The sequence below is a fragment of the Natrix helvetica genome, assembly GCF_964273705.1.
Source record: "Natrix helvetica genome assembly, chromosome: 12".
Lineage (NCBI taxonomy): Eukaryota > Metazoa > Chordata > Lepidosauria > Squamata > Natricidae > Natrix > Natrix helvetica.
The window spans coordinates 21,143,085-21,167,514 of record NC_138556.1 but is presented as its reverse complement, the minus strand read 5'-3'; the positions used below and the strand labels follow the sequence as shown (position 1 = coordinate 21,167,514).

At 42.1% G+C, this 24,430-nt stretch overlaps 1 protein-coding gene across 10 annotated transcripts in view; it reads left to right on the top strand.

Annotated features, from left to right (window-relative positions):
- The first annotated feature begins 30 nt into the window (after nucleotides 1-30).
- TCF12 (transcription factor 12) overlaps nucleotides 31-24,430 on the top strand; it is a 61,028-nt gene continuing 36,628 nt past the window's right edge. For 4 of the 10 annotated variants that reach the window (XM_081964776.1, XM_081964775.1, XM_081964773.1 and 1 more), the window contains exons 1-5: nucleotides 35-399; nucleotides 507-579; nucleotides 14,569-14,642; nucleotides 16,006-16,074; nucleotides 17,882-17,984. In XM_081964776.1, the coding sequence (XP_081820902.1) occupies nucleotides 121-399; nucleotides 507-579; nucleotides 14,569-14,642; nucleotides 16,006-16,074; nucleotides 17,882-17,984 (598 nt within the window). In that variant the 5' untranslated portion in view covers nucleotides 35-120. Of the gene's footprint in view, nucleotides 400-505; nucleotides 580-605; nucleotides 1,170-9,885; nucleotides 9,948-14,568; nucleotides 14,643-16,005; nucleotides 16,075-17,881; nucleotides 17,985-24,430 lie in introns of those variants that run through there. The other 6 variants (XR_014176357.1, XM_081964774.1, XM_081964777.1 and 3 more) reach the window with 6 other exon arrangements.

Sequence of the window (24,430 nt, the reverse complement as noted above, 5' to 3'; positions counted from 1 at the left end):
TCTTGCCCACCACGGCCCCGTTGGCGTCGCCTTCCGGCCGCGGCTTGTCCACCGGCGCCCGGTCAGCGGCCCTTGGGCTCTTCTCGGGCGCTGCCGCCGCCGCCGCCGCGTCAACCGGCGATGGGCGGGGCAAGGGCAAGCCACGCCCCACGCGGAGGGATCCCGGGCAGGCGGCGCGACGTGGCGGTGCTGCGGCTCCTCAGAGCTCGCCCGCGGAGGCCGCGCTTTCCGCCAGGGAGAGAGGGGGGGACCACGTCGCCCGCCTGTCGCGGCCGCCCTCGGAGCGGGCGGCCGGTGCCCGTCCCTCAGGTGGCGGCGGCCAAGATGAACCACCAGCAGCAGCGCCTGGCCGCCATCGGCACCGACAAGGAGCTAAGCGACCTGCTGGACTTCAGCGCGGTAGGCCCTGCGCGGGCGGTGGGGCGCCCCTCCCCCCCAGCCCTTGGCGCCCCCGCTGAGGAGCCTCCTCTCCCCCCCCTCTCTCTCTCGCTCTGTCTCCCCTGCAGATGTTCTCGCCCCCCGTCAACAGCGGGAAGGCCCGGCCCACCACGCTGGGGAGCAGCCGCTTCGGCGGGGCAGGTGAGGCCCTGCGGGAAGGACTCGGGGCGGGCGCGAGGGTCCTGGCCGCGGCTCCCTCATTGGGCGGAGGGGGCCCCGGCGGCTCTGGCCCGAGTGCCCGGCGGGGGAGGAAGCGAGCGTGGGGGCGGGCAGCATCCGGAGGGCTGTGCGGGAGCCCTCTTTCCCGAGGGGCTCCGCTGGGCTTCCCCGCCGGGGTCTTCCTTTGGGCGGACGCAGCCTTTGGGGGCGGTTGGGCTACCAAAACGGGCGGAAGAAATAGACGTCCTCGGCTTCACCGCTTCTCGAGCGAAGCTTCCCGGCTGCCTTCCGACAGTCGGCGGGGAAGGTCGCTCCCCTCCACGCCCACCTTTTGCCCCGCGGAACGGCCCGCGTGCAGCCGGGCGACCTCGTCCTTCCCTTGGCCCCGCTGGCGGCTTTTATTTTCTGGCGCTGCGAGGACGCGGCCCTCGGGAGTGCTCCGCCCCGGACTTCTCGGCTTTGTAGCAGCACAAACCCCCAACCTTGGGGAAGGAATGAAAGCACCGCTTGGCGCTAGGGCTGCGCAGGAAGAACGCTCCCCTTTAACTGGGCACTGGGGCAGAATGAGAGCCGTAAGTCCGGGGAAGGGGCGAGCCCTGGGAGGCCCTTTTGCTCCCTCTGCGCACGGGGCAGGCAAGCCCAGAGCTGATTTGGACCCGGCCCTTCCTTTGCCTCGTCAAGCCTGGCAGTTTTCTTCCAAAAGTGGCGCCTCTACCCCCCCTCCCCGGTTGTGACCCGGGTGTGTCCGTCCCTGCCTAGTTTTCCAATCGAGGACGAATGAAGCAGAAATAGTGATGCAGATTCAGTGTTCATATTGTACTGTTACTAAAGCTAACCATCCTTATCCCAAGTGATGGTTGCTAAACATGCTTCCTTACTATACTGCTCGGTAATATGTTGAGGTAGATTTAATCATTAGCATAAGAAGCAGAAATAATTAACGATAATTAGGGCTTTAGGGTTTTCTTGATGTTGGAGAAAGAATTTCTTAGAATTTCCTGTCTAGAAATTGCAACGAAATTTAGCAAAGCTGCAAACCAGCAACCCATGTGTGATGATATCCTTAGTTCTCTCTTTCAATCCCTTCATTTACTTTCTGTAAAAAAGCAAATGCTTCTGTTACATCAATATGTGCATACATTTTTGACATCTTTAAATTTTTCTACAGTTGATAATCCTTTTATATGAATGTAGAAGGAGGGATTGTATTTCAAGAAATTATGTTTGTGATTAATTGTAAATGCAGTGTACCTTGTTGGAGTTGTTTTAGTGATTTCCTTGCCAAATCTTGATTTTTCATATCGGTAAACTTTGCACATATGTTCTGTATGTTGAATATTTCATGTTTCATACCTTACTATGATACATACAAGTTATTTTTAACATTTTGGATAATTGAAGGATTTGTGAATTCAAAAATTTTATAATCTGAAAACTGGATTTGAAAATAAATATCAGTCACTGGTGAAATTCATTTTTTTTTACTACTGGTTCTGTGGGTGTGGCTTGGTGGGCATGGCAGGGGAAGGATACTGCAAAAATCTCCATTCCCTCCCCTCTCCTTGGAGAAGGATACTGCAAAAACTCCATTCTCACTCCAATCTGGGACCAGCCAGAGGTAGTATTTGTCGGTTCTCCGAACTACTCAAAATTTCCACTACAGGTTCTCCAGAACCTGTGAGAACCTGCTGAATTTCACCCCGATATCAGTATTTTTAGGGGCACTCCTGATACCAGTATTTTAGGGGCATGGGATAAATATTAATACAGTGCTTACATGAAATCAAAAACTCATTTCTATTTTAAACATGAAAAAATTTCTTTCAGCACTTTCACTTGCTATGCTAAATCACATCTATACAGTGTAATTTTCCTCATAAAGCTTTTAATTGTAATTGTGTAATTTTGAAATTATAGCACAACTTTTTTTCTATCCCTCTTTATTTTTTCACGTCATGGTCTACAGCATCTTTCATATCATGACTGAATTATTCTAATTATTTCCTGAAAATTAAATAATTTTATTTGCAATTGTGTATATAGTTATGGAACTCAATTGCCTTAGTTTGAGTCCTGAAATCTAGTTTGTTGTCTCAGGTAGATTGCTGACTGGTTTGTAATTTAAAGATTCTTTGCCTCTGAAGGAAGAACTTGTATTTTTTTCTGGGTCAGTTTGTCTCTTTGTTTCTTATCCTTATAATGTTAGGATGTCTTTATTCTTTAGCAAAATTAGAAAACCGAGTTTTCTGCTCATTGAAGAGTATGCTTAATTTTTTTGTGGCGGATGCTTCATGGCCAATATTTAAGGGAATTATGTTGTCTATTGTTTAATTATTCCTCTTCCACTGTAGCTCAGCTATCGTTTACAACAGATTTGCTGGTTACTCTTGTGTCTGATGTCATGTAAACTTGCATGACAGCTGACAATTCTAGTATTAAATTCTAATAGAATTGTTCACTAATACTCTAATTTAAATTGTATTTGTTTCTTACATACTATTTGCTTATTCTTCTCCCAGTTTGACAAAGTGAAATGAGCACGATATTGATTAAAGTATTTCCAGTAATTCTCCTTAGTGTGTTTCTCTAATTCTCTATTAATAATTATCTATTCTCTAAAGAATATTGCAAATTCGGTTGGCCAAATTGTTTCCTTTTACCATATTATTCTGCTGTTCTGACAGCATTTTGCAAATTGCATTTTGGGGTATGATTTGAATATTTTGTGTTTGGGATTTGGCAGATTTGACATAAAATGTGTTTATCTTAATAGTCTCAATATTATTAGTCTTCCTTATTACAATTTGAGTCTTCAGTAATATTTCAATAATTTAATTTGGAGAAACATGTCTACGGTTTTATTATATTATGCTTAATTTTAATACACATCCTGTATCAGTCTATATCATTGATGGTGAACCTATGGCACGCGTGCCACAGGTGGCACATGGAGCCATTTGTCAGGGCACGTGAGGGCTGGCCAGCTGAGTTCACCCTTTTTTAAAGCCATTTTTCGCCCTCCCCAGGCTCCAGAGCCTTTATAGGAGCCTGGGGAGGGCGAAAAGATCCTCCCCCGCCCCCCCAGAGGCCCTCCGGAGACTTCATGAGCTTCCCTGAAGCCTCCAGAGCGCAAAAAACCGGCCCTATGGGCAAACAAGAAGTTCAGGGACGGACTTCCGGTTTGCTCGGAGGATTGTTTTGACTGCTCCGGAGGCTTCAGGGAAGTGTCCTGAAAGTCCCTCAAACCTCCGGAGGGCTTCCAGGGGGGCGGGGGGCCTAAGCCATGGAGCGCTTTAAAGGTCATAATTAGTACCTTGAATCGCACCCGGAAAACAACCGGCAACCAGTGCAGGCACTTTTGATCCTCTCCCGGCTTCCTACAATGGAAAGCATTTAGGATATTGTGGTCCTGAATAAAGTTGACTACCCTTTATCTCCCTGAGGATTTTACTTGCATTTTGTCATGTCCACTCTTGCGGAATCCTTCTAATTTTAACTTCAACTTTTAATTTTAAAACAAGCCAAGTGCCTCTCTGAAAATTTGATGAAGACAACAGCTGATGAATTTCATGTTTTCTCCATAGTAAGGGGAGGAGTATCCAGGATGGGTTGACCTTGTCCTCTCTTGATTGGACTGAGTCAGATAAGCTCTTTTAGCCACGTCTTGGTCACCAGGCTCCACCCAGTTATCGACTCAGTCCATCAACGGACGGCTGTGTTCATCCTGAGATCCTGAAGAAACTTAAAGGAAAAATTTTAAATTGCTGCAAAAGCAATCGAAATTGCCTCCACGCTGCCTGATCAATCACTAGAGGCTGAGGAAACCTCCAGCGGGGGTAGAAAGCCTGCGCAGCACCTGCTAAGGTGGCGCGCAGCCCAGGTCACAGAGCAAGACTCAGGGCACTAAGTGAGGACACTCACCAAAGACAGGCAAGCGAGCTCCACAGAGGCCTCTGCAGCAAGGGCGCCGCCCAAGGAGGCTCTAAGGGCGCCGGAGCGCTCCACCGCTCCCCTCGGGTTGAGCGACAAACTGCAGCGTTTTAAAACGCCCTGGAGCGCCAGCGCTGGCAGCAACCGCAGAGAACTTGATGAGAGCCGGAGAGGCTCAGAAAGAGCTGCCGGAGGCAGGGGGAGGCGAGAGAGAGCCCCCAGCAGCAGCGGAAGCCGCGCGGCAGCCTGCAAAGGCACAAGCCCCTTCCACGTGCTCCCAGGAAGAGGAGCTTTTTGAATTTGGAGCCGAGACCCATTTTGAAACCACGTGGTCCAAGATGGCAGTCCCCAGCAGCTCAGAGGAGGCCAGCAGGAGCCAAGCACTCAGCCCTGCAGCCAGCAACCCCACCGGAGGTACTGAGGAACTCTTTAAAAGTTTAGAAACCATCTCGGAGGCATCAGCCAAGGGCAAGGGAGGCAAGGCAAAGGCCAAAAGGAAGCATATCTCCACCAAGGGGGCTAAAGAGGCAGGCTGTGGATCCAACACCCCCCCCCCCCCCAGCCTAGCTCCAAGTATGAAAGGCAGAGGCACCAAGCCTTGGAGCGCATCTGCCACAAGGCCAGCAACAGGAAGACACCCCCCCCCCCCAGCCTGGAACCTGAGGGAAGATTACCAGGTTCCTCTTCACCTGGCAGGGCTGCAGAAGGGGACTCCTCTCTCCAGGTGAGGATTCCCTTCGACACCTCGGGCTTTGTCATTCTGTGTTCCGGCAACCTTGCTATCATGATTTATGCAAGCCCTATTCAATCCTTTTGTGAGTGCCTGACTAGCCAGAGAAGCCCAGACAGGGCAACGAGGCTCAGATCGCTGCTGAAGCTTTCCCTTTAAAGGTCTTCCCTTTAAGGAAAAACTTTCCCTTTAAGGAAGAGAAAGGAAAGAAGCAGCTGGAGGGGGGGGGCAAGGCTCTCAGTGATGTTAACAGCAGGAGGCCACAGGAGAGAGTGCGGCAGCTCTTAGTAGCACAAGCCGCTTTTTCAAAGCTCTGACCGGCAGGGCTGTTGTATTTGCCATGCAGCGCCGTTTGAAAAGAAGGGGGAAGAGAGTCCCCACGTGGCCCAAGATGGCGGCCTCCTGCAGCTCAGAGGACACAGGCAGGAATCAAGTCCTCGCTTCTGAAGCCGGCAACCCCACTGGAGGGGCAGAAGAGCCTCCAATCAGGTTAGAGATTACCCCTGAAGGTCCATCCAAGGGTGGGGGCAGCAAGGCAAAGAGCAAAATGAAGCACACCTCCTCCAGGGTGGCTAAAGAGGCAAGCTCTGGCTCCAAGCCTCCCAAACCTGCCTCTAAATATGAAAGGCAGAGGCATAAAGCCCTAGGGCGCATCTGCCATAAGGCCATCAGCAAAAAGGCTCCCTCTGGTCTGGAGCCTGATGCGATCACAGAGGACGAAGGGACCTTGCAAGTGAGGATTCCCATTGATACTTCAGGCATCTGGGGCTCTATCCAGGGATGGCAATCACCCTCACTATGGGGCATTCTCCTCAAGCCTCCCTTCTACCTCTGCAGGCATGGGGGTGGGGCAACCACCCGAGGCAGAACAGTATAAAGATGAGGTTAATATGAGCTCCCCTCGAGGTCAAGGGACATTGAAGTTGAATCCCAAACTCTGTTTGCAGTCTAACTGAAATCAGCTGCCAGGATTTCCCCCACGCCCTCTCGGAGCAAAGAGGAACATCCGGTCAGTGAGAAAGGCTGATTATCTCTCCTGAGATGAAGGACTCTTGTGATTAAGAAAACGTGTTATAAAGGGGCCAAGAGTTGCATGAGAAATGCAGCGTCTACCACCTAGCTGATTCAATCTGCTCTGAAAAGCCTGTTTTTGTTCTTCTCTGATACACTGAGAAAGCAGATCTTGCAAAGTTAGAAAAGTGTGTTTCCTCTCTCTCCTTGTTTGAAAGCAAGATCGACCTTGTTTCCATCTAATTGAGCTCCAGGGGAAGGGATCCAAGAATCGCATGATAAAGCAACCCCACCCCTTCCCAACCTATGTAATCTGATCTGTTGTTAAGGCCAAACACGTGTGGCCTAACAAAGAGAAACCTGATGCAGATTCCAAGCCTTACTCCTTAAGTGGTTGTAAAAGCCTCTTGGAAAGATCTCCATGGAAATGAAACTTGAAACTTGAGAAAGGTCAGCTAGCCCAGACCAAATCTCCCAAATCCTTTGAACTTTAATGATAAGTTGTCCTGACAATGAGGGGCAATAAAGACGCCCCAACCATCCCAACATCAGCTTACCTTGTGTGTACAAAGCCTTCGGGCAGCCAAAGGGCCAAAAGACAGGTGTAGTTCAGCTGAAGAGATTGTTATGCTCTTGTGGATTGGTTACTATTGTTTATGAATTATTCCAAGACCAGGTTCCAAGTTCGGGTAAAGACCCTTAGGAATTCCAAAACTGGAGAGTCAGCTTGACAAACCTAACCAGCAGAATAGCCTTGGCAACTAGAGCCGAGGTGGCACAGGGGTTAGAGTGCAGTACTGCAGGCTACTTCAGCTGACTGCTAGCTGCAGTTTGGCAGTTCAAATCTCACTGGCTCAAGATTGACTCAGCCTTTCATACTTTAACAGCAAGGAAGGCGCCATTACCAATCACTCCAAACAGTAGGCACAAGCAGCGCCCTCTAGTGGCTCCTCTACAAACTGAAGGCTACATACTGAAATATACTGGTAAAATTTCAAATCAGGATTCTTAGGCTTCTAGATTAATTCCTTCTCTGTCATTTAAACTACATTTGGCTGTGTAGTGTTGTATAACACTTAGCACTCCTGGTTTTCCTACTCTCATAGGGTGACTATTCATAATTATATACAGAAATTTTGTATATGATTTCTTAAACATGCTATATATCGCTTGTTGCATTTAGATACTTTTCAGCCTTTTGTGTACAACTTGGATTTTTATGCAGTGAAATATTGATCAAATAATTTTCTTCCTAATAGTGGTGTATATTTTGTTTCACTTAGTTAGCAGACATTTTAAAAAAATTAAATGACATGTAATTCTTGAATATATTATATATTGTAGAAGCCAGAAATGGCATTTCATGCAATGGATTATAGTTTATACATGGCTTTTCCCTTTAACTTCATCAGTGCAGAAAGGGAGCAAGATATAATAAGCCAAAGAAATTTAAGTGTGTGTGTGTGTGTGTGTGTGTGTGTGTGTGTGTGTAATCTTGCTACTTGTATTTATGTTTGCATACAACTTTCATTGTAAAATTATGTATTGTCCATTTATGCAGCACTTTAAAAAAATCTTAACATTCACTAATACAATAAAAATAATAAACTTGGTGGGCTGGGGAACAACCTGCTCCTCAACAGGAATCTGAGGAAGGCCATGTGAGCTGCAATTGGCAGGTTTTTTAACTACGGTATAAAAACACAGAAAAAAAGCAGTATCATTTTTTCTCTTAAGGATATAGCAGCAGTACTTGCAAGAAACAAATGATTAATGAATTTATTCTCAGGGTAGATGTTTATTTATTGAAATATAGGATTGTGACTTTGTCGGGCATCCCAACTAAACCAGACTGAAAAATGACTAAATGAACCAGTTTTACTTTATTGTAAGGCTTCTTTGTTTTTGTTTTTGTTTTTGTTCTCCTGGAAGAAAAAAACATGGTTGATTATCTAGTTAGTGGATGCTGCTAATTTTAGAAAAATGTTTAGTTGAATTTAGTGTGCATATGTGGAGATCTTTTCTACATCAAGGTAGGAAAGTGTTCTATATATATATGTAAATAAAATTCCCAATGTCATTGGACAATATTTAATTTAAAAAGCAATTAAAGGGGAAAATGTTGCTTTAAAAGTTTTGACATTAAAAGACTTTTGGAAAGCCTTCTTAAATGAAAGAAAACAACATTTTCGGGTGTCTTGATGACTGAGAACTGAATCAGATTTATCAGTGTTTGCTGCAAATTTCAATTATTAAAATATGCAAACATTCTTAATTATTTTTACATCTCTGCAAATAAATATTTGCTAAAGTATATAAAGGTACACAAGTTTAGTTGTGTTAGCTTTACTATAGGATTTTACTGATAGTTGAAATTTGACTGCAGGTAAAATTCAATGATGCACTTTAAGCAGTTTTGGATAAAGCAGTTTTATCAGTCTTTGATATTGTTGATAGAAAGATTCAATCTGTCTGGATAACTTTCCTTGGGCAGAATGAAAGCAGAATGGATAATAAATCCACTTTTGCAGCCAGAATCGTTGCTAGTGAGCAGTGATCCACCAGGCAGCTTCTAGGGTTTTCTCTGATTGGATATTATATTAAATTGGAAAAGTTGCCATAAATAGAGCACATGTTTACGGGGTTTATTGTTTATGCTAAAGGCCTGGCATATGCTCTTCCCTGTAAGAACAATGTTCTGCTTTTTCTATTGCAAACCTCCAAACATAGGCAAGTGTGGATTCATTAGCAACCAAAGTTAATTCCTCATTTTCTGTCATTCAGGTTTTGACATTGTTTGAGATTCAGTGTGAGCGGATAGTGTGGGTATAATTTTAGTTTTTAAAGCAATCAGAGTAGTCTTTGACCTCCAAAGAGTGTTTGGAGGGTTGAATTTCAAAGCCATGTTACGCTATTGATTTTGGCACTTTGAATATTGGAAGTACCCTGTAATGAACTGATGGCTGCTTCTCTCATTTATACTGGAACAAATACTGCATTCCAAAGAAACACAGATATTAACATGCTTAAGACTTAACAATAATAAATGTGCCAGGTGGAAGCCAGTTGCTTAAAAGAAACGGTATTTAAGAAAATAATCCAGGCCTCATTATGTGCATTATGTATTTCCTATGGAATTAAGTGTGGTTGCAAAAGTGCATTGTTTTCTAAGAGGGGACTCTAATCCAGTCTTCCCTGGGCCTGGCGCTCATTAGATATTTGGGAGTTGTCATTTCCTGGATTCCCATCTGCTGTGCTTTTTAGCCAGGCTGCCTAGGAAGCTTGAGAACTGTTGGGGAACAGGTTGTGGAGAAGGACTCCTTTGACCTGGGTTCCATGAGAATTGCCCAGGGCTCCTGCCTTCATTCAGACGTTCATATAAGTTTAGCAATGAATATATTATCTAGTGTAGGGCTGACCTAAGTTAAATTTTTAACATCTACACAATTATTTTGACCTCACCTGAGATTTAAGCACTTAGCAACAACTAATGCTGTGTCTGATAGTAGGTTTTGTTACTTTTCTTGGAAGATTTAGATTTTGAGCCTGTAAATTCCCCTCACTGGGGATGTTACCATTAAAAAATTGTATTTGTTACTGTCTCCATCTGCTTGCAGGGAACAACTGTACCCAAGCGTCTTGGAGGATATAGAAGAACTCCATGAAACAGAATAAGCAAGTAAGATACAACCCACCTCACCTCTAATATAGAAGCAATAGAACTCGAAAGTGCAGAATGAGTTCTAAGGAGAGAGACTTGTGAAAAAGAATAGAGAGTTTAACATTGGATCCTGTGATCTTTAAAAAACTGTTACCTTAGCGTTGGGTGTAATATTCAGATAAACTCAAAGGCAAAACAAGCTACATACATCACCTATGACCTTAGTTTAATTACCTTCTGACCCTCAAAATGTAACAAACTATGTTTGAAATTGGAGAGAATTTTTTAAAAAGTCTGATCTTAAAAAGAACACTAAGAATGTTTTGGCTTCTGATCAAATCACATTCTTTTCTATTTCTACTTTATGTATTTGTTTCCTGGCTCTACCTTGGTGTATGTTTTATATTCTTCAAGGAAGCCTGTCAGTATGGTGGATAATGGCATCCATACACTTAGTCCTCGATTTGCAAACGGTTAGTTCAAGGGACTCAGAAAAATCACTTGCAACCCATCCTTGACGTTACATCTACCCCACCACCTCTACAGTCCAGTGATGGCATTTTGGGCACTTGGCAAACAGCTCGCATTTGCAATCAGTTGCAGAGGTCCTATGGCCACGGGATCACATTTTGCAAGGCTTCTTGCTATTTTCCAGCCAAAAACACCCATTAGAAAACCTGGATTCAGACTTAAGAACCAGGCGATTCACTTACGGTGACCAGTCACATGACTCAACTTACCACAACAATGTATAAGCAATATTAGAGACTCATTTGTGTTCATAAATTGAGGATTTCCTTCATTGGAACTCAGATACTTCATAAAAATCTTCGGATGAAACAAGGAATGCTGGTCTAACTAAACCTGTGCACATTTCCCTTAACTTTGACTGGAATTAGTTTGGCAAGATCTATATGGACAATAATAGGTTGCAGGTGTAGAATGTTGACCATTTTAGCCACACACAAAAACGCAATATGGGAAAATTCAGTTGCTACTAAATTTTTTACATTTACTTCAGATAAAATTCAGGTGAAGTTTTTTTTTGGCTTTGGTATTTTTGGCAGTTCGTTCAGCTTCTTTGGACTATTTGGTTATTAGGGATCATAGTTCAATTGCTGTTTTGAAATTTTGCAGTTGCTAAAAGGTTTGGAAGAATTGATTGAAGTTCCTAAGCAAATAATCTCTTTTTATAAGAAGTTGAAGAAAGTTGATAACATAAATAATTAACATGAATTTCATGTAAGCTTTGGTATAATGAGCATGGATGTGCTTTTATAAAGCAATGGAAGTTGGCCTTGAACAATATAAAATTTTGATTTTATAATCTGTACAAGGGAAAATTTTGTTTCGGGGAATATCTGTCACTTTAAAGGATGTTCAATAATAATGAGCTGCAGTTGGCTTGATAAAAATAAATTCCAGACATTACAATCCTGACTTGATATTATTGTGTTTTGAGCTAAAACTCAAAAGAATTGTTAAAAAGACTTTGAATTGAATGGTGGGGAATAAAGATGTTCAAATATTGCATCCCTAATATTTTAAACCTTTGAAGACGGGGAAGATAAAGGAAAGCAGTGAACATTGGATGAATACATCTGTACCTGATTTGCATCAGAGGATTGCTGATAGGCAGTAATTATCACTAGTCGTTTTCTTGCGTGGAGTGAGTGTCCCAGGAACAGTGGGGGGGGGATGAGCAATTGGGTCAGTTTTGGGAATGTTTTGTTCATTTTGCATAACTTTTTCTTTTTCCCTATTTTTGAAAAAATATTTTGTTAATACTATTATTAATACTATAATACACTCGGCATACTTTTTTCTTTTAATGTATTTGCTTTCATTAAAAGAATTCTCATTAGAATGGAGGAATTTTGAAATGTTAAGTAAACTTAACGGACTACTTTTTGCTGGGGTCAGACCTTTTGATCTATGTATATGTGTATGTTCCTGTTTCTGCCAAAGATCATTTAGACCAGGGATGTCAAACTTGCGGCATCACGGCGGTGTCACATGACGTATCGGGACTTTTTTTTTCCCCCTTCACTAAACCAGGCCTAGGTGTGGCCAGCGCGTGACGCTTTAGGGCCGCGAGTTTGACGGCTCTGATTTAGACCATTATGTTTGATTTTATTCTGCAGCAATTAGGCTTTGATCTGCAGAAAATAGCTGAGGGACGGGGAGAAGTGAGAAGGAGGAATCAGTTTTGCTTCCACATTCAGAGGGCTGCTGGCGGCTCTGAATAGGTGATAGCAGTGTTCATCCTGTTAAAACCAGTTAAGAGTATCAATTTAAAGTGCTTCTTGGCTTGCTTACAAAGGCAAAAAAGAAATCTAGGTAGCTTGCATAAGTGAATCTGATTTATTGTAAAGACAAAAGCCAGGAACAGTCTAGTGTCCAAATGCAAATAAGGAAGCAGGTGGGATTTCACAGCTTTCCTAGAAAATCTTCATTGGGGGTCTTGATAGAATGTTGTTAGTTGGAAAGGGTGTTATTTCAGTCCATTGCAATTGATTGGCTAACAAAGCCAGTGCCTTTTTTGGCATTTCACCTTTGGTTTGCTATTCAGTAATAAGAAAGCAATTCAGTAAAGAAAGTATTACTTTGACATTCATTATTTGCATGACACTGAAAAACTATTTTCAAATTAATCTCAACAGATTGCATAATCATAATATATTTAAAGATGTAAAAAAAATAATCATTACCTAAACATTATTACAGTAAAATAATGACTCATTTTGTGAAACAAAAAGGTATAGACGGTGCTTTTCATTTTTCCATAGCCTGATTTTTGCATGATCACTTAAACCAGTTATTCGGTTTAGGGAGAAAATTACTAAATGTGATTATGAGAATTGTGTGAGTGTGAAATGATTTCTTTGGCTTATTTCCTCCTGTTTGTGAAAGTAGTTAAGTGTAAACCAGAGAACATTTGACTATCTGATTCCTGTCCTCATAACCACAATTTTTTTTCTCTGATCTCCCTATCCAAAAACTTGGTATTTTTTGTTTTACATTTTGATCACAAGAGGATGAAAGACAGTCCTACATTAGAAGCGACTTTGATATAATGTTTCATGGGAGTAGAATCTTACTTGCATCTATGTAAGCTATAGGTGCTAATTGTAGGACTATTTTTTCTCTATACAGTATATTTGAGTCTATGTGTGCCGTAAGTTTTGCAAATCTTTTAAATGTATTGTGTTCTTTGCCCCAAAGGTGCTTTTTTAGGTGAAAAAGCACTTTTGGGACAACCATGACCTGGCTGACAGAGAATCTCTAGACATATTATTTTCTTTATTTGCATTGGAAAATGAAAGTTCTTTATGTTTGCATTTGCTGTGATGGTCATTTTGCCTTCTCTTATGGAGAAAAGAATGACATGCCAAGGGTGACCACTGCCTTCGTTGGTGCCAGCCACCACACTTCCTCGCTGCTTGGACCAAGTACAATAAAATGATTACATTGTCAGCTGTAGAATGTGGCAAAGTCATACTGGACTGTGGCTCTGGGAAATGCTCTAGAAAATTGCCATTGTATAATGATAATATATCAATCGTATGATAAGATTCTATTGCTTTTGTAAGTTATGAAGTTGACCCTTAACAAATGTCATTTCTTTGGTTTTTGAGTAAATCCTGCATATGGCATTACTGTACGAAGATTATTCTCAAAAACAAATCATTTGTCATGCAATTTATTAGCGTAGGAATTTGTGCCATTTTGTATTAAGTTTAGCACAATTGTTACATCCGTTTTACTCACAAGTGTTCAGTTGTGTATCCAAGAAGTTAGAGGAAAAATCAAAATTGCTAACATTTACTACCAGTAGTAAAAGCAGCCTCCTTTCAACACTGATTTAAAATAAATGATGGATGTATATCCAGAGAATTACTGTCTTGAAGTTTTTGTTCTTGGCGTATGGTAGAACTAGGTGGCACTTTGGATAGTTTTGCAGAATGGTAAGTCAGAGCTCACCTAGAGCCCTTGTTTCCAGCTTTTTAAAGAATTGACACGTTTTCCCAGGTTTCTGCAACTGCCTCACATCCCAGAAAGGGCACCCCTGGTTAAAGGAATGTCATCCATGTCCTCAGTGTTCTGAGGCATCTCTCTCTGGAATCCAGTTCAGAGTTGATCCAGAGCCCCAGGAAGGATGCAAAGCAACCAGCTAGAGCTGATGAATCAGCACAGTCATACCATTAAACTTTTTCTCTTGCCAAACTTTTGTGAATTTCCAAAACACATTTGATAGAGAAGAGAGCAAGGAAATATTGAGTTTCATTACATTTGTGAATGACTTGCAATCAAGCTTGACTCTGCAGTATGTAAGTTCACAGGTACTATTACTATGTGGCAAATAGATTGAAAGGAAATACAAAGAAGAGTTTCCCAAATTGCCTTGTCATTAACATGCAAATATGATTCAGTGTAACTAATCTTAAAGCATTTTTTCAGAATATATCCTCACTTAATATAAACTGCCATCTAATTTGGGTGTGAGTAATCAGGAGAAAGCTGCCCTGAGATACCTTCTGAATGTTTTCAGGATTGAAAGTTGAGCATAATTTAAACCCATGATTTCTTTGAATCTTCACATTTTATTACAGAGCATGCATTTTCTTTCTACTGATAGGTATGGAGGAACGAGCAGGGGTGGTATCTTGGGATGCAAACAGTCAGTCAAGTCCTTCCTATGAACCTTCAAGGGTAAGAGAATGATTTAAATTGTAGTTAAAGCCCATGACAGGAATATCCAATATCTGAGCACTTTCCTTGTATGTATTTGCCTTTAGGTGCTTTTAATGAGCAACTGTATTATTTCCCAACACAAATAACTAATCAGAAGATGAGATACGAGCCAGGGAGGTTTGTGAACAGATCTGAACACATGTTAGAGCAGCTGTCCAGGTTTGGGAATGGGAAGTTTGAATCTAGAGCTCATTACTGTCCAGAGAGGGCCTCAAGTTTCAAACAGTTTTCCTGACTGCAGTTTCCTCATGAAAGCTTCTCATCAAACATTGATGTCCCCAGCCAAAATGTGGATGTTAAGTTTAATTATTTGTTTATTGTCATCATGTTCTATTTATGCAAGTCCAGTAAAGCAATTAAGTAATTCTTACCTGTAGAATCGGTAATATAACATACTTGTTTGAAATAGTTTGGGTCATGATGAAGAAAATAGTTTTTACTACTAGAATTAAATGGTTTTTAATTGTTAGTTGAAGCACCAGCCTATGGCCTAGAAACCAGAAAACTCAAGTTCTAATCCTGCCTTAGGCATGACAGCTGGCTGGGTGACTTTGTGCCCAACCCACCTCACAAGATGGTTGTTGTGGGGGGAGGAGGAGGAGGAGGAGGAAGGAGCATTGTGTATGTTTGCCATCTCAAGTTACTTCTAAAATAATAAAAGTGGGATTTAAAAACTATATAATCTGTGTGCCTCCAGATGTTGTTTAATTACAATTCCCACCCACTTCAATTATTTTGATTACAGTGATTATCATGAGTATTATTTAATTTAATGACATGTTTTGGACTAGAGGTTCACCCCTCTAGTAGAATATAGAATGTTCAAGCAAAAAAGGACAACCATAAGTTACTTGAAGCGTATTTCGATAACTAGAATTATAATGTCTCCCTAGCTAGCTAACACAAGGGGAATCCAGTTGCACTTAGGTCATTGTGGCCACTGCAGCATCAAACACTGATTATAGCTTTTTTAATTTCTATGAGAGTTCATATACTAATTTCTTAAAGGTTGGCAAGTGCTTTTGGAGATGGGTTATAAATCTATTGCCACCTCTTTAATTGTACAAGAAACTAGAAGTATACCAGGACATTATGGTTCTTAAGTGGCAGGTATGCTTCAGGTTACTAATCTCTCCAAGAGCACAAAGTATGTGTATGTGTATAATTTGTAGTTATTCATGATATAAACTGTCCAAATAGACCACTGATCAGCCTCATCAGTTTCATCAAAACTGAAATCATCAGTTTTCTTATGATTATGCTTTGTTTATTTAGAAATGTAGAGGTTGGTACATTATGCTAAATGTTTTTTCTTTTACAGGAAAATGGCAGCCTTCTTGGAAAAAGCTCAGATATTTCAATAGCTCTGGAGAAGCTGAAACATGAGGCGGTAGGATTCGCTTTTTGTATGCATGTGATTCTTTGTAGAATTCTCTACTCTTTTATCTCCTTTATATTTTTATACACAATCTCCCTGAAATGCCAAACAGGAAAATTTCCTGACTCTACAGATTTCCCATTAAATCATAGAATGAAGAAATAGCATTCCAGGAATAGTCTGCATATGAGAGAATCCTGTTGGAGTGGGTAGGGGGAGGCCTATTGAACTAACCCTCGTCCTGGCAGAGAAGAAACATGTTGAGGCCACAATCCTGGCTCCCCTTTGTACCTTCCATCTGACCAGCTGGTATTACGGAGGAAGCTCTGTATTAGTCAAGGGGTGGAGAGAGTAAGATAGGAGGGTAGGCATAGGGGAAGGGCTACAATTCAGGAGGGATGCATTAACTTGGTGTGCAAACCATCTGGCCTGGCAGTATTGGGATGACCAAGATGAATTGGGGAAGTCTTGGTGGCTGAGAAGGGAAGAGGTAATAGTCTTGTCGTCTGTGTATTGATGATTTTGAAGTGAATAAAGTGGAAGAATCTTTGGACCTCCCAGAAGGTAAATGCGAAGAAGGAAGTTGTGCACTCATTCATGAGCATTTTTCCTTAATTGCTGGTATTCCAGTGAGAACTCCCAGCAAACTAGAGGGAGTGGAGACGGCATTGTGATGAGATGGTGGCCACACAGCATTTTCCAATCAGCTAAATCTCTCCAGATAAAGGCAAGAATGTGGGATTTCCCTGTTACACTCTGGTTGGCTGCTTCTCTTCCTCCTCTTCCTCAATTGCAAGAGCCAGATGCAAAGATTAGGGAGTTCCACCAAGTTTACTTTCAGTGCAAGCCCTAATCTGGAAAATAATAAATGTTCAGGGATTGATGATTTCTAGTCCTGTGGGATTTTGGTGATCTCTTGTTTCAGGAGTTGAGTAATACATTTAGGCTAGTTAATGTGATAAAATAGTCCAAATTAGAAGCTTTTAGTATGCAACTTGCAATAAGCAAATTGTCTCTCTCCAAATAATACTATCAAGAAGAGACCCTAAAACAATTTTTTAATTATCACCATAGTCACAAGAGCCTTTAATTAAAGATTTCTCAAACATATTGCTTGAGTCTGTCTCAAGTGGACTGAAAAGCCAACAAATGATCTTGTTACCCAATTTTACATAGGTACCAGGCAGCAGGGAGCCCTAGTTTCATAAACTACAGGGGCACAGAGTCTTAAGTCAAACCAGACTTCATTGTATGGAACATATTTGATGTGTACATGTGGGCTTTTGCTGTATTGGAAGGGGAGGGCACAAAACGAGGGTACAGTTAACAAATGATTGTGAAAAATATGTTACATATACTGTGACAAAGTCTTTGTGTCAAAGTGCTGTTGTCTCTCTGGAATTTCTGTCAGAAAAACTGGGAACAGCTTTGTACACTGTAGCTTAGTATGCCATAACCAGAAATCTTTGAGCTGCTTCTGCATGCATGTATCCACCAATCAAGACCCTTCCCGGCCCAAAAATGACATTCAGCATAAGGGACAGCAAATTCCCAATGGTGTAATTAAAAACCAGACAGTTGCAATTGTTTTATGGAAGATATTGACATCTCACCTCTTGACATTCATTTATGAAAAACAATACTATAGTATTTATAGTATGAAGGAAGTTTAAAAATGGTCAGTTTATATATATTCTGTGACACCAACTTTTAAAATCCAATTTCATCAAAAATGATCCATGTTTTCATTTCAGTTTACTTGAACTGAGTAAGTGGAGCTGCAAAATAATAGCTGCTTAAATACTGTTCTTTTACATAGGGTTTTATAAATTCTCCTTCCTATGGTGATCAGTTGAGTGATGAACAATTAGAACCCAGTGAGGAATTACCTCCAACTCCTTTCCTGAATTCAAATCTAATAGGTAAGTTGATATTAATTTCTATGTTGCTTCCTACAAAATGATTCCCCCCTCCTAGGTTAATGCCATTGGTATGATCAGGCAGGAGCAAGCAGTCAGTGCCAAGACTGAGGCATTAGAAGTTGGTCAGAGCAGGACCCCAAGCATCTATTTCATGTCTTTCCAAGATGGATCTTGGAGTCATAGTGGACGAACACTTGAATATGCTGCGCAAAAACCAACACAAGTCCTATGCTGCATTAGCAGAGGGATTGAATCAAGATCATGTGAATGTTAGTATTACAAGGCCTCGGTAAGACCACACTCGGAATTTTGCATCCACAATATAAAAAGGATATTGAGACCGAAAGAGTATAGAGAAGAGCTCCAAGGCCCTTCCAACTCTGTTATTCTCTTATTGGCGTGGCGCTCTGCCCGCTCCCCAGCTCCCGCGGCTTGGCACATTTGGGATACCCCCTAGGTCAGTGCACGGAGCTCTGCCCGACTGGAGAGGTGGGTTGCGCGAGCACCTGTTCCGCCCCCGCCACGCTCCGAGCATAACTACTTCTCTGGCTTCCAAACTCCAAAACTCGGCTGCCGAGTCTTCCAGCAGCAGCCGCTCTAGGAGTGCGCTCTATGGTTGTGGGCTGGAGCAGCGGCGGCTGGTGGACTCGGAAGCCGAGTTTTGGAATTTGGAAGCCGAAGAAGTTATGCTCAGAGCGCGGTGGGGGTGGAACAGGCACTTGCGCAACCCCCCTCTCCAGTCGGGCAGAGCATGCACTGACCTAGGGGGTATCCCAAATGTGCCAAGCTGTGGGAGCTGGGGAGCGGGCAGAGCGCCACGTGCCTTGACGCCTTAGGGATACCCCCTAGGTCAGTGAATGGCGCTCTGCCTGGCTGGAAAGGGAGTTTGCCGGGTGGCTGCTTGTGAGCATGGTCACCTCATGGCTGCTTCGCCCCTGAGGCTGTGCCTGGCTCTTCGGGAGCCAGTTTGCGAGGGAGCAGCCGCCCGGCAACTCCCCACTCTAGCCAGGCAGAACGCCACTCCCCAACCTAGCAGTATCCCGAAGGCGGCAAGCAACACGAGCGCCTTCACACACACACCGGCTCCCGCGGCTTGGCGCCTTTGGGATACCGCTAGGTTGGTAAGTGGTGCTTCCTGGCCGGAGGGGGGGGGGGTGTCCAGGGGGCTTATTTTCAGAGGTGGGCTTATATTTTTCCCAAATGAAAAATGTGGCAAGGCATTAGTTTCAGGACAGGTTGTATTTTTGGGGAAACACGGTAGTTTGCTCAGGCTTTCCCTGTTGGTAGTCTAACGAATTATTCTTCACAGAATTTTAAATGGTGTAATTTCATAAAACTTTCATAAGTCCTGTCAATGCATCATTAAAAATTTGTCAGCAGAATGGTATTTTATTTTATTATTTTATTTTGTATTACTGTATGTTCAGCCACAGGCGTGTTTGCCAGGAAAGATAGTGGATTATTAATTGCTGGTGGCTTGACACATTAATGATCTTTTACATTACTGGAGCAAAAAAATGCTGAAGAATAGAAATGGATAATTATTCAGCAATGAATATTATGCTTTTTAGAAGATGAATTTTAAAATTGGTTTAGACATTCTGAAGTGTTTTTGGTCAGGAAATTATATTGAACTGATTTATGTTTCCAATTCAAATTTTGTTAGGAGGACAACCTGTAAAGAGTTAAATGTTTTACTTTAACAGTAACTAACTGGTTATTTAAAAAATGGCCTCTGACTGACAAATTCATGTGTATCTGCATTTTCTTCTGTGATATTGTTAATTTGGTAAATAGTTGCAATGGAGCAATAGTAACTATTAGAATTTATAGATTTCAATTATAAATAAATTGAGGTAAGAAGGAAAAATACAGAATGCTTCTTGGTTAATGTGTTTATGATGCAACTTAGAAGAAGTGTTGTGTATGTGCCTTTCCCTGAGGGTGTAAATTACCTTCTCTAAGTGCTCTAATTATTGTGCCTTGAAGATATTTTTATATTACTGATTTAAATTACAAGTACAAACTTGCTTTTGGCTTCCTTCCTTTTTCAGAATTATGTGGAATATAGGGGATGGTTTCAGAAACAATTTGCTTTGTCCAGATGTTTTTCGTCATGATACGTGCAGCTTTCTGCAGTTATTCAAATGCAGGTTTTCAGATGAGGGTTTATGCAGAAATAACTGAGGAAGTAATTATATTTGGTCCACGAAACCAGTCAATGAACAATCAGGAGTAATATTGATTCATAAAGTTTACTGTCTGTACAGTTATGTTCAGGCTTTATGACATAAAAGAAAGTGAGTTTGAACTCTTGCTACACGAAGGAAAATATTGAATAGTCTAACCGAAACCTCACGGGTCCTGGTGACTGTTGTCCAGACACAGAGGCCATGAAGCTGGGAGCAGAGGCCGGCCCAGTTGAAGGAGCACAGGGGTTACTGTCCACTTTGTCTGCTTTTGAATTTGCTGGCTCCTTCAGAAGCCTCGTGGTTGCAGGTCGCTTCGACCATGAGAGATCGACCTACCAACCCAGGTGTTGGTCTTGCTTCTGCCCCGCACTCCTCTTGGGCTTTAGAAAGCAGGTGCTACAGTAAGTCCGAAGGAAGTCATTGTAGGAGCAAGGCATCTCACTCAGGTCCCCCTTGTTGGCTGGGGAATCTTGTAGAATTACGCTTCCTTTCAGAATAGCAATCTAGAGAAGCAGACCTGAGAGGTTCTTTCTTTTCTGTACACATTGATCCATCGCTTGTCTGCCTCAAGTTTGAGGAGGAAGCAACTTACGTGCATGCGCTCGCTCTCCTGCTGCTGCACAGACGGTGGTGCAGGTAGCCTACTTCATCGAGTTTCCCTGTCTCCCGGCTGGGGAATGGGACTGCTTCTCTTGCTGCCCCTTCCAGTGCCCAGTGAGGTTTAGAACATGGGATGGGGTGGCCTAAACAATACTGGTCCAGAAGGCCCCGGGAGAGGAAAGAGACAGTTGGCCAATAGTTCTCTATGTAGACTATAGAAACCTTGCTGGACTTTTGATTGATTGTCTTGGCATACAGTTAAAATGGACATAGCCATCACTTCAGGAAATAGCTCTGAATAAGATGTGAAGGGACCCTATTGACTGCAGTGTAGTTTTCTGTAGCAAATGTTTACATTATTTACATTTTCTAACTACATTAGCTTGATATATCATTATTTCTCTGCAAAGATTAAATACCTAGTCCTGTAGTCAAAATGAATGAAGATTTTAGGACACCTTGGGCTGAACAGAAACACTTTTAAGGTAGAAGTTTCCAACTTCATATAATTCAGCCTTATGGCGTATAAATCTGCCACTTCATTGCAAAGAGTGCTCTTAATAACGTGCACAACGTGAAGCGCTTCCAGTGGAGGTTATTAAAATGCTAGTTTGTATCCTCCAGTGAATGTGATAAATGTGAGATTATGAAGTCATCAAGCATGGACCAGTAAGACTCGAGAGAGCCTCCCCCATCTGAAGTCCTTGGGGTGCCATTGAAATGGGGATCATGTGTTTGTGCCCGATAGACTATGAAATGGGGGTGCTGCTGCATGGCTGTGTTGCACCTGCGCTCCGCAGAGGTGATGGATTGGTTTGGTCATGTGGAATGTCCCCATCTGGTCTTCAGGAATATGCTCCCCAGCAAAAAAGAAGCAAGCAATAGCAAAAGACTAAGGAAGGTGTTCCTTTTAAAAATAAAGCAGTATTTTAAGCCATATTTCCCCCCTTTTCCATATGTTTTACAAAGCTAAAGATGTGCATGTTTCAACTATAGAAGGATGACAAATCCTTTATGAAAATCTTTGTCAAATAGACTTTTGGCAATGTCTGAAAAATATTGGTCCAGCTCTGCTTTTGCAGAACATATTTATTGTTTCAGATATCTGATTAATCTATTCTCACAATCTCACTTATTAAAAAAAGTTTTATTGTAAATGAGTTTTGAAATCCAAATGATAAATTGTTATGTGAACATTTTAGTTTTTTTACTTTTAATCTTTTTCATTGGGTGTTCTCGTTTGATTATTTCTTAAACTCAGTTTTTTCCATCATTGATCTATTCACTCCACTTTATGACTAATTACATATCCGGCCACTTCATCAGCACTATTCATCATTGTAGAATGTAATAATGACATTTCAACAAAGGAAAAAATAAATATGCAAATAAGACTCATTAACATTTGCACGAGCTGTTTGAATAATCACATTGCTGACAAGGTTGTAATTAACCGAAATTGATGCTGTGTTTAGGGTTTGATGGTGTGTTTTCTTTAGCGATTTACTGTTTTTCCTCTGGAGGCCAGAATTGTAAGCATTCTACTCTTTCAGCATCTTCCTTTTCCTGGGACACCAGGTCATGCCAAGAACTGGAGGCCTGGAAGGTTTATTTGTGACTGCCCAAATTGGCCTATAAAAATACTTGCTTTAAATAAGTTTAGCTCTAAATGAAGCACTATTGTATTTCTGAGTTATGCAACACCTATATTAAATACATGAATATGAGACTCGAAGAATATTCATTTTTATCAACATTCTTCTGTGAATCACATTACAATAATGTAGCAGTTTTATTTTCAGGCACTCCATGCCATATAGAAGGGGTATGTGTATGATAAATCCGTATTGGTGCTTTTGAGTTTATTTTGAGTGAATATTTTTATGAAAAGTATGATTAGTTCACAACATAAGGTCATAATAAGAGCTGATAGAGGGTAGTGGCCCCTCAAGCACAACATGCTGGGTGGAAACTCACAGTGGAACCTGGGCAAGCAAGCGATGGCCCCTTTTCCCTGTCGCTCATGGGTGCCTTGGATCCAGGGCTTTCTGGCTCTGGCGCTGGGAAATGGACATCAGAATGAGTTGCGCTGGCATCCACATCTGTGGGTCCCTGGAACTTCTTAAAACCATCCCGATTCCTCTGTCTTGTGCAAGGAGCCTATCCATTAGCCAGTCCTGAACCTCTCTGCACTTTGAGTTATGTGATAGACTTTGGAGAAAGCGAGACTAACTTTAGTCTCTTCTATCTTCTGTAACATATCCCAGTTCATGACCTGCTTCCACCTCTCCCATTCCCTGCTTTCTCTCCAAAATGTTTGTCTATAGTTGTTTAAGATTCAGTTCCAGATGCTGGGTATCACCTTGAAAGCCATCTAAGGCAGAAGGCTGGGTTTATTTATTTATTTGTGGGGCTATTTGTCTCCAACTACTTCCACTTTCCACAAGATCCCACATGCAAGATCCCAGGGCATGGTCCACATCCCTTGGATTAAAACCACATTACCCGGTGGGACCCAGAAGTGAATATCCTCATACCCATACCAAGGACTCTGTGAGTGATGTATTTTTCATTTTTGTTTTGATGAATGTTAGCGAGCGTGCCCAAGTCACATGGTAAGTGGGCAGCTATACAAATTGAATGAAGAATACATTGAAGCATTGAGTAAATGCCACGTACAGAGAGAGAGAGAGAGAGGTTTCAGTAAATTGTTTATGGCAAATTTACTTGGTTTGTCTGTATACAAAGAGGAAGTGACATTTGGACCTCAAACTGTCATACAAAGTGAAGCACTAGTTCTCCATTTTTGTACAATCATCAATTTTAAAGTAACCAGCAGGCAATTCAAAGATCAGCAAAAAGAGGCTATTGAAGTAACAATGTGCTTACCACCATAATTATTTTTATTAAGCTGTGAGAAATAATTCTACCTTAGTTGTGAGTCAAGGTTCTGTGTGTTCTTAGTGACTGCTTCTAAACTCTGGCACTCCAGAAAGAAGAGCGCCTGGGAGGAGAATGTAATGAAAATAATAATAGACCACGAGAAGAGCAGTTTTGGCTCATCTCGCCCAAGGGAAGGGTACCTGTAGCAGAAGCCTCAAAGTGTAAACAGCACAACACATTTCTTGAAATATTCTTCCAGGAAGCAATTGCTTTAATCAATCCATTTTATTTGTGGTAAAGGGAACTGTGTCCCTTCCGACTCTGTTGTTCTCTTATTTGGAATGGAGTTTCTCTAATAAACCGTTGCCTTCTGATCATCTCCTCCACTGTAGTCGGTGGAGCTTCATTTGCACAGCCTCTTGTCTAGGAGGTTCTTTGAATGTATATTGCCTGAATTCAAGCAGTTCAGAACTAAATGAAATACTCAGATTTGTTCAGAACCTGGTCTTGGTTTCTGTTTTTAATCAACTGACCTTGGTTGCATAGGAGTTCCATCTGGGGCTGAGAATACGGTTCCTTCCACTTTATCCTCTACAAACAAAAACAAAAAAACCCAGCCAAGTGCAGGGCTAGAGATGCCATTGCAGTGATTGGATGAAGGCTCAACTGGGATGCCTTTTCTGCCTGGAGTTCAGGGAATCTCGCTGTCCCGCCTAGCTCTCGGGGTGGGTGGTGGGGTGAGTAAGCCATCCACCACTGTATGAAGGGGTT